Source organism: Heliconius melpomene, chromosome 2, assembly GCF_056956725.1.
Source record: "Heliconius melpomene rosina isolate 202511_hmr_F chromosome 2, ASM5695672v1, whole genome shotgun sequence".
Lineage (NCBI taxonomy): Eukaryota > Metazoa > Arthropoda > Insecta > Lepidoptera > Nymphalidae > Heliconius > Heliconius melpomene.
Genome location: NC_140390.1, coordinates 1,522,293 through 1,538,207, shown reverse-complemented (window position 1 = coordinate 1,538,207; position 15,915 = coordinate 1,522,293). Strand labels below are relative to the sequence as shown.

General features: G+C 35.0%; 1 protein-coding gene across 1 annotated transcript in view; it reads right to left on the bottom strand.

The window, feature by feature from the left end:
• Positions 1–15,915, bottom strand: part of mbo (Nuclear pore complex protein Nup88) — an 89,371-nt gene that overhangs the window by 22,329 nt on the left and 51,127 nt on the right. The window contains exon 2 of the mRNA XM_085202145.1: positions 10,523–10,692. Within this exon, the coding sequence (XP_085058271.1) occupies positions 10,523–10,692 (170 nt within the window). The remainder of the gene's footprint in view (positions 1–10,522; positions 10,693–15,915) is intronic.

The window sequence follows — 15,915 nt, the reverse complement described above, 5'->3', positions numbered from 1 at the left end:
TGCTTTTTACCGTATAGTAGAGTACGCAGAGGGAACCTAGTTCCCCAATTTCCGCCAAAATTCCGAGACAGTACCATACATCTTCTTACCATAGCGATGAAAGGAAAATAATTCATATATCGAAATTGGAAACGAACTTACAACCGCTGCGTTTAGCCACACTTAGTGCCACTGTGCCACGACGATCTCTATCAATATTTTGCAACAAACATACATTATTATATCAATAAATATAACAAAATCAACACAAGTGAAATAGCACATCTACGCTCGAATCTTTGTCTCAATTAGAATTCACTGTAGCTCCTTACGTTATCCAAAGTTAATGAGAGTATGTGTTGACGGCGTATTTTTGAAACTGGTTGGCCCTTTGAAACGACACGTCATACGGGCGTATGGGCGTCGCGAAAATATGTTAATATTATGTCTGTGAGACGGAATTAAGTTTCCGCAGGTAGTGGGTGGACCAAGAGGTGTACGAAACTAATTGTTAATATCTTATTGCTAATTTTGATGATAAAATAGTAATGTGATCTCTAGGCCACTCGAGAATATGAAATATTTAATATTTTTTATTTCCGTTTGGTTCGTCACCAAAAAAAACCGCGTTAAGTTGTACCATTCAACACGCAATGCCTTATGAATTCAGTGGAAAGTAGGGAACGGAAATGTCGAAATGGGGACGGAGTGTCTTAACTCTATGTTTTCAGATCTCCTCTGACTACTCTGTTATGTGCGGGAAATAGCGTGAAGCTAAAAAAAATGTAAATCAGTACACAGTAGTGAATTTACAATAGTGTTTTTTATAGTGTAAAAAATACTTCCAAGTTAAAATCTGACATTAATATAATATATTGTGAAAAAACCATTCTCTTAATCAATAAAAAAAAATAAGATAAAAATAGGAAAAAAGACTAACACCAAAAGATGTCATACATTTTTTCGTGAAAAAAAATTAAGGAAATCCAAACCGTAACACCAAAAGTGCATATACTCATATATATTAAAAATAAAAACATAATTTCATACAACAACAAGAAAAAAATTACAAGAATTAATTTTCACGTTCACATTTTTCAATAGAAATAGTGAATATTCTAACAAAACCAGGATCCGCGTCATACATATTCATCGGGCGACTGCACCGTTTCCGAATTGCATGGAATTAAACGGCATAATGAGGACTTCGATAAAACTGTTAAAATAGTGGTGTGGCTGAGGGAAATTTAAACTAAAACTATATATTTTATATACATATGCATGTGATATTACATTTCTGGACTAAAATGAATCTTTTCTTTAATTAACAGAGTGGTGAAACTCAAGGCTGCGTTCTGCCTCGACACCAGATCGAAGAAATGAAAATATTTAATTTCCTCGAGTGGGAATCGAACCCACAAGCTGTCGCGATTACGCACACGCTAGAGCCTCTGCGTCACGGCTAGGCTCATAATGATTCTAGTTTTATGTTTTTTTTTCGCCTGCGTGAACTACGTTATTATTAATTTCTGTCTCCATGAGTACCTACGTCCCATAAGTGACGACCATGCAAAATTTGAGACTCCTAGCATTTGTAGTAACGAAGTTTCATACAAACTTTCAACCCCAAAAACAACCCCTTAGAAGTCGAATATTGAAAATTCCCGTCTTAGCGAGCACCTACGTCCTATAAGTAACTCCTATGCAAAATTTGAGATTCCTAGCACATGTAGTTTCTGAGATTTCGTGATGAGTGAGTGACCTTTCGATTTTATATATATAGATAGATAGATAGATAAAGGTCGTCGTTAAATCTGTACTAATATTATAAAGCTGAAGAGTTTGTTTTATTTATCATGGAATCTCAATCTCAGAAACGACGGGTTCGAACGCAGTATAGGGCTTTTAGTTGTTTCCCTTTGACCATACGGGGGGAGTCGCAGGCAAAACCAATTCGAAAAATAGTTTTCGAATTGGCTATCATTAGATAGCTAATCTAGGCTTATTGTAATAGTAAATATCCTCTAAATTCATATAAATTTCACATGTATGCGACTGCCGTGCTAGGATTGATCATCGTCAGCTCGATCGCCGCTAGCACACGAGAACTGCCCCGCTACATTATTTACAGCTCGACGTCGGTAGGTTAATTAGGTCCCTTCATAATGTACAAACGGTTTCGGAATCCCTCACCAGAACGCCAGTTATAAATATGTGCCGGTACAGATGTCGGCAATTTTCAGTTTTCGGCACTGTTGTTAATAATTCAGCGTTCAGGTGCCTCCACGAGCAAAAATGAAATCTCTAATGTGAATGGAACTTAGCGGCCCTCGCCAACCAAAATAATTAAAGCGTACCATTAAAAATTCTCCCAGTGAGCTCTGGTCGGCCGGATATGTGGATGGATAATATTAATATGGTCCGGGCTCTCGGAGCTCCTCAGCGTGGAATCTACTAATTTCAATTGCTCGATGAACAACTCTGGAATTATAATGTTTTATTCTATACAGGTTAATGAGATATTATTTTTTTATGAAGTCCAGCCTTTTTGCTCATTTGAATTTTAAACCAAGTAAATGCAGCGCATGATTATATTTGTTTAGAATTTTAATTGCAAATTTAGTTAGAACTACCCACAAACGTTATTCAAATTGTTATTAAGAATAATTAACTCAAAGCATTGTTACACATCTAAGTTTATCAGAAAACAAAAAAGAACCCAAAACCCACAAAAGAGAGAACCAGGAAAAAATGTAATAAAATCCCATCTTAAATTACTAGCGAACCCACCAGCCGTGCTGTCCAGAGCGTCGAACGCCAAAGGTAATATGATTAGAAAGGTATTACACACGATAGCTCTGGCCGCGGCTAACTAACCGCTGCCCCATTCTGCCTTTGTTCGGGCCACTTTCTTTGTATTTTGTTTCATTTCATGCAAAATTTAATTTCGTTTTCAAGACTCGCGCGGAATGATATTACGGGCACCGGCCACGACCGCCGTATGTAATTTTATTACTTCTCCTCAAGTGTATGTGGACATCGGGGGGCCTTTTTCATCGCATTCCCTTTCGGTGGGTGAGCTGGTGTTTTTCGTTTACGTTTGTTCGGAATTAAATCCGTTGGATTGCGGGATCGTTAATTGCTCAACGAAACCACCTGTGAAATTTCATTGGTTAAGTTTTAATTTTAAAGTTAACGTTATTTTTATGCGCTGTTTATGTTGCAATTAAATGTATGGCCATTTGTTGTTTATTATGATGGTCGTCAATTATGGTGGAATATATAAACAAGAAAATAATAAATAAAAAAAATAAACCAATTCTGTCTGTGTATTCCACACACAGCAGGGTAGGCTGAGGGAATCTAGAGTTAAGATGTTCCGTTTGGTTCGTCGCGGAACTCAACGCTGTGCGCTGTGCTTTTGCCTTGGTACCCGAGTGAAGAAATGAAAATATACACAAATTAATTATACAATAATAATTAATTCTCTCGTGTGGTGATCGAACCCATAATCTTTGCGTTACAGTCACGTATTTGCACCCCTACGCCACGATGACCTCAAGAAAATTATAAGTACTAAAATATATTTAAAAGTATTTAGAAATTGTAATCACTACAAGTTAAGTTGTTGATAAAAGCTCCAAAAAAACCCGAAATCTAATAAAACTCCTCCCTATACAAACTCCTTGGAATCCCTTCTTAAGGCTCAAAAGAACTGACAATACCAATTTGCCATCGATACAAGTAACGCGCGGTCAGAGGGTCTCTCCCTAAGGTAAAGGGATAAAAAGACGATTTTTTGTGCGATCTACTCGTAAACCAGCACGATTAGGGCGATTACAATACTTGAGAGCCGTGGGAGTTTTCCTTCTATTGATGTATTTATTAGGTATAAACGTTTCAATCGAATAGAAGAATTATGTTATTAGAATATATTTATAGAAAAAAAAATTATTTTCCATTTATTGGGGCGTTTTGGGACATCGTTTGATTGTGAAAGTGATTGGTTGTATCTTTGTTTAGGGGAATTAATTATTTTAATTTTTCCGGTCTAAAGTCCTGTATAGGGTTGAATAGAAAATGGATATATAGCAGGGTGGGCAAAAGAAAGCCAGTGTTAGGACACTCCGTTCCCCATTTTCTGCCGAAATATGGAGGCATAGTGTGTCGAGTGGCGGAACACAACGCCACGCTTCCTCAACACCAGAGCGAAAAAAAGAAAAAAAACCACAACCTGTGGTGTTTACAGTCACACACTTCCAATCTACCCCCACCCCAACCAATGAAAATGTCAAACACTTTATAGTTCCTAACGACAAATAACATAACAATTATTAAGACATTATACGGCTCTTACTACAGCATGTTAACAAGTTTACGTCCAGTCAAACAGCCTGAACAAACCCTGTAGTAGCCATATTTACATATCGGCCACTTGATATTTGTTGTGGTGCCTGCGACATTAAGTCATCGTGTAAGCTTTTGAGGGTGGTCAAGACGTCCTATACAAATAGGGTATTAAATATTTGTAATATCTATTTTGGTTTGATGAATGGAGAAATAGTTGAGGTTTGGTAAATATTTCTAATATATTTTTTTAATAGATTTACGCTGTATTCCTCACACAGCACGGTAGGCAGAGGGAGCATAGTGTTAAGACACTCCTTAATGGGAACGGAGTATGGTACACTGGTTTCCCTCTGCCTCCTCCTCCTCCTCCTCCTCCTCCAATTACTATAATAAGGAAAAAAAAACAATCACACACACTGTCATTTCTCATATAATAGTATGTTACATACATATAAGAGGTATAAGTAAATCTAATTTTAATTACGTTATTTATAGAGAGCGCGACGGCACATCCGCAAGTCGATTTGTCTTCGATTCGTAAAGGGTGATCTAAGCGGGTCGTTTCATCCCTGATTAACCGCCAAATACCTCTGGGTTAAAATAAAACGCACCCATCAATTCTGTTCTAATGAGATTTACTTGTCTATTTCAAGTTTTTAATTAAATAAGTATCTCCTTTTTAAGGAAACCGTGGTGGCGCAGTGGTAGAGTGTCTGAATGTAAGGGCGTTGGTTGTGGATTCGATGTTCACTAGGCAATTATTGTATTTCAATTATTTTTGACATCTCATTTTCAAGACAAAGCGGCGTTGAGTCCCGCAATACCACACGTCTCTAAGTTTTGAAGATTAGGCGACGTGTGGGAAACAGACTACGCTTATATTAGGTTCCCTCTCACTACCTAATATTCAGAAATCATACTTATATTGAAGAAGTGGGATAAATATACATTTAAGTAAAAAGATAAAGCATCTTATTGGAGAGTTAAGTGATTTCTAATCGCGCAATCTGCGCACGTGTGATGCTCAAACACACAAGTCAATTTGTCTCGAACCGTACATATATGGGGGTGATTCGAAACGCAATGGATTTGATCCTGGATTAACTGTTAAATTAGTTTAAACAAATTACTTAGTATAATGAAGTTATTAATTGAACAACTGGTAAAAGGTAAAGATTTTTTGATATTTGCAAAAATAATTTATGCCAAGTTTCTGCGGCGTTAAATTCCGCCATTCAACAAACAATGTCTCCTCTATAGGTTATCGAGTCGCGGCCACGAGCATGTGGATGCGCGAAGAGCAGGACCAATTGTCATGGAAATCCTTGGGACAGGCCTATGTCCAGCAGTAGGCGTACAGCAGGCTAACATGACAAATGCTTTCAAATATCACTACTATTTACACATGTTCTACATAGTTTTTTAGCTTCACGCTGTATCCTAAACATAGCAGAACCTGGGAACCTATTAAGACCCCATTTAAACGTTTCCATTCACCACTTTCCATGAAATTCTGGAGACATTGCCTGTTGGGTGGCGAAGCTCAATGCCGTACTTTGCCCTCTTAAAAGAGCGAGGAAAATCGCCATAATAATTATCTTTTACAATAAACACAATTAATACGTGTTTTATGGAAAAACATACGAAAGACAACCCAATTGATGTCATAGCGACGCCCTCTCCTTACCACGCACCTATTCAATTCCAATAGATTGTAATAAGATTAGCGTTGTCACACGAGCGTTAGATAAAATAGTTTGTGGCCTATAATTGGGGTTCAGCTCCCATCCTGGTACAGGAAGCAAACACCGCTCAAATACCACATAATAAAGCTTCATTTTGGTACACAAGCGATCCTTGTGTGGTCATCACTCGGATGACTAGGCAATATCGACTTCCAAGGTACCTTCCTGAATTTGAAAAAGAAATTAGTACTTTATTTCTAAGAAATTAGAATCGAATTTCAACCGGGACGGAATCCGGATAGTTTTCTCCGATCGGACGCCGTTTACAAATTGGATCGGTCGTGGGTAAATCAGGGTTAGCCGTAATTGAGTCTTACAGGATCATTCGGTTTACGATGTTGGTGGAAGCGGTCAAAGGATTAACGGAATCTATCTATTGATCTCGGGGACAAGTGTTTGTTTTCTCGTGTTCGCTTTTGTACCTTCGTGGTAGGTGACTCGAAAACATGGCTTCTTTTCAGGTTATTGTCGAAGTTGGGGCCATTGTTATGAGTTTTCATTTTATTACAAATTTCTTTAGAGTTTTGACTTGCCGTCTATTGTTTTAAGTGGAAAATTATGTTGAGACTTTCGTTTCTATTTCTTGCTGATTTATTTATCGAGAACAATTAACAAATTGAACATATTTTTATGTAGAGTGAGGAAATAAAATAACAAACAAATCCTTGAATACAAAGGCTAACTTTGGGGTAAACTTTTGTTAGAAATAGCCACGGGTTCTATTCCCGTGTGAAGCCCGCTTGTTTGCACAGGATCGGATACTGTTTGGCGTCCGTCTGCGACAATATAGACGTTTAATTACTTCTGTTTCTTAGTACAATTTGCCAGGGAAATAAATAATGCAAGTACAACTTGTAGGCCCTATTTTTCTTGTTTAATAGTATACTAGAAGTTCTTTACAATATAATTTTCAAATGAGGTGAGATAAGTTTTTTTTTAAATCACAAAGAAACACTTTTGTGGATTTTGGTCAATCAAATGTGCTTTTTAAGAGAAATATTGGTAAATACGGATGTATTAGGCCAACGTGGCGCAGTGGGAATTGGAACGGAGTGTCCTACCACTAGGCTCCCTCCACCACACCTACGTTATTTGGCATAACCAATAACGTTCTCGCCAATATGAAAGAATTAATAACACATATAAAAACTAATAAATTACGATAAAAATACACAACCCAAACACCACCATTAATTTCTTCTGGCAACATAATCAGGAAGTATTTCGTACATAAAGACGTTGTGCATATTTGCTGTTGGATCGGGCCGGTGCAGCGATAAGGAGTTATCGGGCGACGGCGGCGTACGGCGGTATAAACAATAACATACAAGTATAATGCTACAAATTATATTAGTATGGCAATAAATTGCCCCAGCTTTCACTTACTTATTATGGTTTAGTATAGCGTAATGTAAGGTTAAACTGCAATATCCTTGATAAGTTAAATTATTTTTAACGGATATATATACGGAACGGTTAATAATTTAATCTGAGATAGTAGAATATTGTAAGCTATTGTAATATGGGGATGGATTTTAATATAATATTATATATGATAACTTTTTTATATAGTAACTCGCGTACATTATGTTACGCAGATGGAAGTTAGTGTTAAGGCACTCCATTCCCCAATTTTTGCAATATTTTCGAGTAACGTAGTTATCTAAAACTTAACTTACCTTATCACAATTTTTTTTGGATTTTTAAGTATATAATAAATTACCATCTTTTAACGAATACATCTTAATTTGTCGCCAAGATATAAAGAAACAGGCTCTAAATTCCGCACGTTCAAGCAATACCCATAAAGTGCACAGTCAACTCGACTCGACTCGACTCGACTTCTAAAATCCCTGCAGACGGCAACTCCAGCCGAAACATCTTAGCATAATTAGTGGGAAGGGCTGTTTATTGCTAATATTAGTTGTAAGGATTATTTCTAACTGCGCCGCGGTATAGTGCCTTTTAGCTGGTATTATCATAAGTCTGTATTGTTAGACGATACGATTTGTCGTACGTTTGAATAGAAATAGAATGTGTCGCCAGTGAAAAATCTCTACGCCACACATTTTGGTCACTTATTTGTAAATATTAGGTGGAAAGTGGGGAACGGAGTGTTTTAACACTAAGTTCCCTCTGCGTACCCTGACATGTGCGGGATATTGCGTGAAATTATTTTTTTGTTTGTATACTTTAAATTTATTTGTAACGTATAGTGTATACGTTAAGGTTAAGTTATTTAACTTATGGTCATCTCTACATATCTGCATGACATGAGGCAAACAAAGCTAAAGATATATGGTCTTTGGCTATAAAATATTTTAAAATATTTATATATTTTATAATAGCGATCTTACTCTACCCAAAGATTTAGCATTTCATTCGTTCAAACATAATTTTCAGCTGTTCAATTCCAATATGACCGCAAAAGTTAAAAAAACTCAAACTAAAAGTAACAATATCGTATCGTATCCGCGCCCTGCAAAAGAACTTTAAATTAACGTTTTGATTTAACGTTTATAGCTTATATTAGTCGAACGGATCATATGCTAATTTCCTTCATCTAGATTGTCTTAAGCTACCCTTATTTTAAGTATTATAACTAAGGAAGGATAAGTCATCAAAATTTTGTTATTACAAACATTTAATGTAAAGACGTAGTTAGATTATATAAAATATATAATCTAACTACGTCTTTTAACTATAGCTTTAGGCCAATAATTTCTAGTTAATCTTAATTTGTTTTTTTAAATTAGTAAGCTAGAACGAACACTATATAAAGAAAAAAACATTTAGTGTAATATAACAGTTTATAATTAAGCACATTATTAATTTTTCCATTTGGTGACCAATAACTAAATTATCTACTACTGATATTAAAAAAGTTGACGATTTTTATTAATTGAACACGATAATCTAGAAACTAATAGTTTGAATTGAAATATTATTTCAAATAATTGTGTAGTACAAGCGGGCGAAGCCGTGAGCGGTTCGCAAGTTTATTATACGAATTATTATTTTCAATCAAACTTCTAAGATAAGTAAAAGATAGCTTTGTCTGATCTCGATCGATTAATCCAATGCAGAAATCCAAACCCCCCCAAGGCACCCCTCATAACTGGATGCGGGCAAATCTTCGAATTAATTTTACTGGCGAATTATGTAAATTAGTTATATAGCCGGCTAATAACATGTACAAAAGAGACTGGTGGACTGACTTGGTGTCTTGGAAGCGATGTAGATTATAATTTGACGAATCGTTCGAAATTTTTGGTGCCTATTCTCGATTTAATCGATACGTTAAGTGGTTTTTTTTTATTTATCTAGATTCTTGTAACAAATTTACAACATTTATAGTTTGTAGTGACCAATAAATATTTAAGAAAAAATTTGTGTCAGTTTTAGTATTAGTGTTGTTAGTAACCATTATTTCCATCTTTATAAAAAAAAACAAAAAATTGGGCCTTCACCTGTAGGGGGGCCTATAGGTGAAGGCCTAATTTTATGGGTCCTATTTATTCATAATACTCTCATAATTTACACTTTGATATATTATAATTTATATGAAAATTTATGACATGGGTATTTTCTCATTTTGTTCGAGTCATCATTAAAGCGAATTGAATTTGAAGGTAGCTCCACTTTAAAGGTAATTTCTTAGATATAAAATAATAAAAAACATCATACTCCAGTGGATTAATCTACAAAACACGTTGCGCCTGTATTCTTTGGCATAATGGTTACCTCGGGCTAACCTACCATTATAGAAGCTTCGAGAAGCTTAATAGCTTTCAAAATTTACCGTGATAGTAGAAAATACACGACGCTAACGTGCTCGCCTCCTTGGAACTTATCAAGCGTTATTAGGGAGCACCTTGATGTTTACTTTGTGAGGGTAAACCCTGGAGTCTTGCTTGTGCAGGGACGATCATGTTTTTTTTTTAGTATCACACTGTATAAGTATGTAGTAGGGTGGCGGAGGGAACCTAAAGTTAAGACACTCCGTTCCACACTTTTTGGTAAATTTTCAAGACATTGTATTGTGTGGCGTAGACAAGCCTGCTTCTTGGTCTAAAGCGAGGAGATAAAATTAATAACTCCAAGTAAGAATTAGACACTGTACTACTGCTCCATAACGGCATCAGATGACGATAATTTATCAAATATAATAATTGTAAAGACAATTATTAACTTCAAATATTTCAATCAGTCTTAGATAGCCCAAGACTCTTGAGAAATGTGATAGATATCCAGTATTGTAGCTTAGCGATCTTAACATCCACATTAGTGATTTCTGTGCAAAAACACAGTTCGGTGTTATCCTCACTAATATGAAAAAAATTTAAAACCACCCACAAACTACCTAGTCAAAAAATAAAAAAAAAATGTCCTAAAAACATTTACTTCATTAATCAGAAAAATCTGTAAATAGTCCATAAATCACTTACTTGCACAAAACAGTTTGACTGCCGGAATCGAACAGACCACCTCTGCCCCATCTCGACGGCAGCTCCGCTATGGTGACACCACGGGACCCCCACACGCAGAGACGGCTGCCGCATTCACTTGTGATTATTCTGTCTACGTTGAACGCTGGTGGTGAAATAAAGTGGAGTTTCTGTAACAAATTGCATATCTTTTAGGATGATTTAGTTTGATTTTTAATTTTTACATACTAATTGCTGATAGAATTTTTTAAGCAATAAATAAGAGGTCAAGTTCGTGTACCATAGCGAGGAATTAAAAATAATTTATCAGGAAGTCGAACCCACAACCATTGTCTTTACAATCAGACGATATCCCACTGTGCCATGACAGCCTCAAATGCTTATAATAATGTCAAGAATATAAAACAAATAAATCTAACACTACTTTCGAAACTCCACACCAGAACATCCCACCAATTCAAGATCAGAAGCCAACTTTTTCAATTTCCTCGAGGAATGAACATCCACCGCCGTCAAACGGTAAACGATTATACGCACGGCGTTATAACGAGAAATATAACGGAAGCTTAAAAAAAAATGAAGGAGGACGCTCCTTTTTATTGATTAAAAAACTTTCTTAATCATATTTTCCACGGCGCCTGGATAGTTGGTTCCGCTGCGATGCGATCGCGATCCTTGATAACGGGACTTTGATGTACTTACGAGATACTGTTTAAGGAAATGCGCCTTAATAGGAATTTTGTATGGGAATATCGTTGTTTTTTTTGTCAATTTATAATTTAACGTGGCCAAGCGTGTGACTGTAAACACATACTATGGGCTATTATATATGAGTCCCAATCGAGGAAATAACATATGTAATATTTTATTTCTACCTATAAAAATCTAGTTTAACACATAACTAACTGTAAAAAACCAACTTTTACAATAACCAACTATATAAGCATTTTTTTAAAAACTGAGCATAATTTTGAGTATGTGAATTTTAAGAGTTAAAATCGAAAATTCCATTTGCCCACTACTATTCTCTCATTCTTTTTTACTAATCTAATCTACCCAAATATCAATTTTAAGTATCTACATACACTTCAAACTAAACAAAGGTTATATCCTATTTTCCGCCTAATTCTGGAGGCATTGGGTGTTGAGTGGCGGAATTTAACACCGCGTTTTCCCTCGTTGCCAGAGCGAGGAGATGAAAACATTAAATATCCTCGTATCCTCGAGTGAGTGTCCAACCCACGACCAGTCGCGCTTACACTTACACACTTGTGTTCCTGCGCCACGCCTGGCTTTAAGACAAACTTAACCTCAACGCACAGACAGAAAAAGAAACGCTCGATTATCATTATAACGTGATTAATGAAACGATTTAAATGATTACAATACCATTTTCCACTGTAGCGAGCGCGCCGTGTTAAATATACAAAGGGCAGTGCATTAGGCAGTGATTATCGAAAAGAATCGAAGGCAACCCTTCCACGCCGCCCCGACCCCAAAGGCAAAGGTAGCGTTCGGGGGTGGCGAAATTAATTGCCGTTTCGAATAATCTAGTTTAATATTTACGCCTTTTTTTTGTTTTGTTTGAATTTCTCATTTACATAATGTATTATTGTATTTAAATTGTGTAATTGGATTTTTTTCATGTATGTATGTAGACACCATTTAAAAAAAATGTGACTAAATTTTGTTATTAGGGAAACTAATACTAGCTTTCCCATTAGTAATAGCAGTTTCCTGAGATCAGCGTGATCGATTAGACAAACTTTTCACAGAATATTGTATAAATAACATGCTGATGACAATGATTTGAAGATATGATTATTTTTTAATATAACATTTATCGACTTAATGCGATGATTTTAAAGTTAATGAGTGATATTTATAACGAAGATAATTTTTGTGGAAAAAAATGTTCATTATCCCGAGTGGGAATCAAATCCACAACCGTCGTGTTTACAAACATACGTTGTGACGCTACATCACGGATGCCTAAAAAATATACTATACCAATATTTTCAATGCAAATAAAATATCCAAATAATTATTTTTTACAGTAAAAAAACAGCAATAAATATCCTCTGTCGTTGCTCCGTGCGACCGCGGTCAGTTCGCGAGCATAAATTACGCCTATCAAAACGCAGTGACAAGTTCGTATCAATTAACAGGGTTTTTGTTAACTTAACGGCTTATTTTGGAGGTTTTTCGATAAATTCGATAAACAGATGTTTGTGTAAATTAAAAATGAATGACTGACAACGCGGGAACCGCACTTGTAACGGGTTCGGTTGTTTTCATTTGTGTGAATGAATAATTGTCATTTCCCTGTTCAATCATGGCGCACGTCGTTAAGTTTTGCCACTTAACAATTTCTCAAAACAATTTCCCGAATACTAGCGAAATGAGAATTGAGTATCTTGACTCTAGGCTCTCTCCGGTTCTCTGACTGGACTTTAGAGGAATATTTTATGATATTTAACGTGAATTAAAAATATTTTTTCCATGACTTTTTTAGGTGCCTCATTCAGAAGTAATAATAATTAGTTTATAAAAGAAAAGGCTATAAATCGCTTCTTAAATTATATGAATCTAAATCGAATGGTTTACTCGTAATCTCTGAAGAGCTACACTATATTTCAGGTTTTGGATCCATCATCAGACCACGTCGATGATACTAAGTTCTTGTTTTGTCACCAAAGTTACGTATAATTGAGTTGCTAATATGCTAAGATGGTGAATTTGTTAAAATTGAGTCAAATTCTGTTCCTTAGATTTTATTAGGTACATACTTACAACACAAATAAAAATAAAAAGCGAATTAAAAAAATATAAATATAAAAAACATATTTGTAAAAAAATAATGACCAAATTGGAAAAAACTAAGCAAGTATAATAACAGTATTCAAATGTAACGTACCTACAACCCTTATAAAATATCTAATAACCATTTAAAAAAAATACAATATAATTCTTTATTATAACAATTAAAAATTCCAATAGCATACAGAAAAAAAAGAGAAACAGACACAGCGTACAACCATTAATTATTTAAACACGAGCGCCATAATCTTCGCGGACCGCATCTCCGGTCACGTAAAACAAAATGGCGAAAAAAAAAAAAAAAAAAAAACCTATCTGTCCGTAGCACCGATCACGATACACGCTGACGCGGGTAGAATAATTTAATTTTTGTATTATTATTTTATTAAATATGGAAAAATAACCTCCCTTTTAAAAAATAGGGGGGGCGGGGGTCATTTTTACCCCCCGAGATGACCACCTTGTTATAATTGTGGAAGGTTTACGTAGGTGAATCTCACATTTTAATATCCAACCCCTTGTACCCTCAAAAATTTGCATATATAATTTTTGTTTCAACACCCTTTGATTGAGATGTGTTGGTATTTTTAAGGTGGTATGATTAAAACATAACATTAATTATAATATATGATTCGAAGAAAACATTTTTTATTTTTAAAGTTATAGGAGGCCGAGAGTACCCTGTGATTTACATAAAAATTATTCTTTCTAGTGATATAACACTCCGTACCCATTAAGATACTTCTGTTTCCCTACTTTTCGCTTAATTTAGAAAGCATTGCGTGTTGAGTGGTGGAACACAATGGCGCGGTTTGCCTAACCAAAGTGAGGAAATGAAAATATCAAATATTTCATTCTCCCGATCAGGAATCAAACTCATAACCGTCGCGTTTGCAGTCGCATGTTTGTGCCGCTCCGCCCCACCATCTCCAAATCCAAATAAATAGGAATAAATTTTCTATTATACTTGCACTAATATTGTTAAATACAAACATTATACTTATAAAGAATGATTGAAATCCTATTTATCGTCACTGCATTAACAAGTAATTTATCTTTTACATATTAATTAAATTAAGGTTTGTGATAGTAGGTATTTATTATTTTTCTCGTTTTAAAACTTGGGTCTTACGGTCTCAAAACGCACCCTTACTTTACACCACTTTCAAGTGGTCAAATGAAAATAAGACCTTTGATTTTCGCGATTATTATTTATATTAGTAGCTTAGAGTTTCGTATAACATAACAACATTTTAGATTGGGAGGTGGGTAGTTCAGGTAACTGATCGCAGGTCAAATAGAACTACTACTAGAGATTATTATGAATAAAATTAATAAAAAATTATTACACATTAAATACTTAGAACAGAACTACACATTTATATACTGCTAACTTAATAAACTGACGGTTTTCTCGTAAATAGTTGAAGCTACTCCTCACTAGATGGCAGCACTTGTCCCACGCGAACATATAGTTAAGGAAATTATTGTTATTATTTCTTGAAGTATTCTTGATAAAGTGTTTAGCTGTAAGTGTGATGGGTTAAGGGTTCCATTTCCACTTGAGAAAAATAATTATTTTCATTTTCTCGCCCTGGTAATAAGTCAACGCGCAAGTTGAATTTCATCAATCAACACAAAATGTATCGAAAAATCGTCAAAATGTGGGGAACGACGAATATCTTAACAATGGGTTTCCTCTGCCTACCTTGCTATACGCGAAATTGCGTGAAGCTGGTTTTAATTCTCCATAAAAACTTTAGTAAATATAACCATACGGAAATGTGTTTAAAACAAATGTACTTTAAGTTTCATATACAATGTTCCAAAGCCGACTTATATAATTATATGAATATGATACGAATTTTCAAGGTATTGATAAATATCAGTTGTAAATAGCAGTAATCAATCACAAAATAATAGTAGTTAAAGGCGATTTTTACAAGTCTGTTTTGAGAGAAGAATATTAAATATTGCATACTATTTTTAAACTGTTACGATGATCTTGAGAATACTTTTATAATTGTAAATACTTGTATTGTTCATCCTAATAAAACTTAAAACGATTAAAGATACTATATATATAAATCTTATGTTATCAAGTGACTGACAGACAACGCTTAGACGATATTACTGGACTTAAAAACGTTGAAATTTGATATGATAATAAGCAGAACACTAAAAAAACTTCTCAAAACTTCTATGGAAATAAGAAGGTGATTTTTTATTCTACGTGATAAGCCCCAAATGTAGTTGCGGGCGACGATTAATTTATATCAAATTTTATGTCATATATTTATAATAATTTTTACTAATTTCATATCTATCCAGAATCACTCCATTCTTCGATATATTAATACATATATCTACTAAGGACTTACAAAACCACAAAAAATATATAACATAACTATTATTTAGACCAGTAGTAGAGCAGGGACAGAATCGTGTACCCGTAAATGCGGCGAAAATTGTGAATAAAAAAAATATATTTTCATTTCTTCGATTCGGTATCGTGTCAAAACGCGGCGTTCAGCACTGCCACTGGCAAAATATGATATGAATTCCCCAAGCAT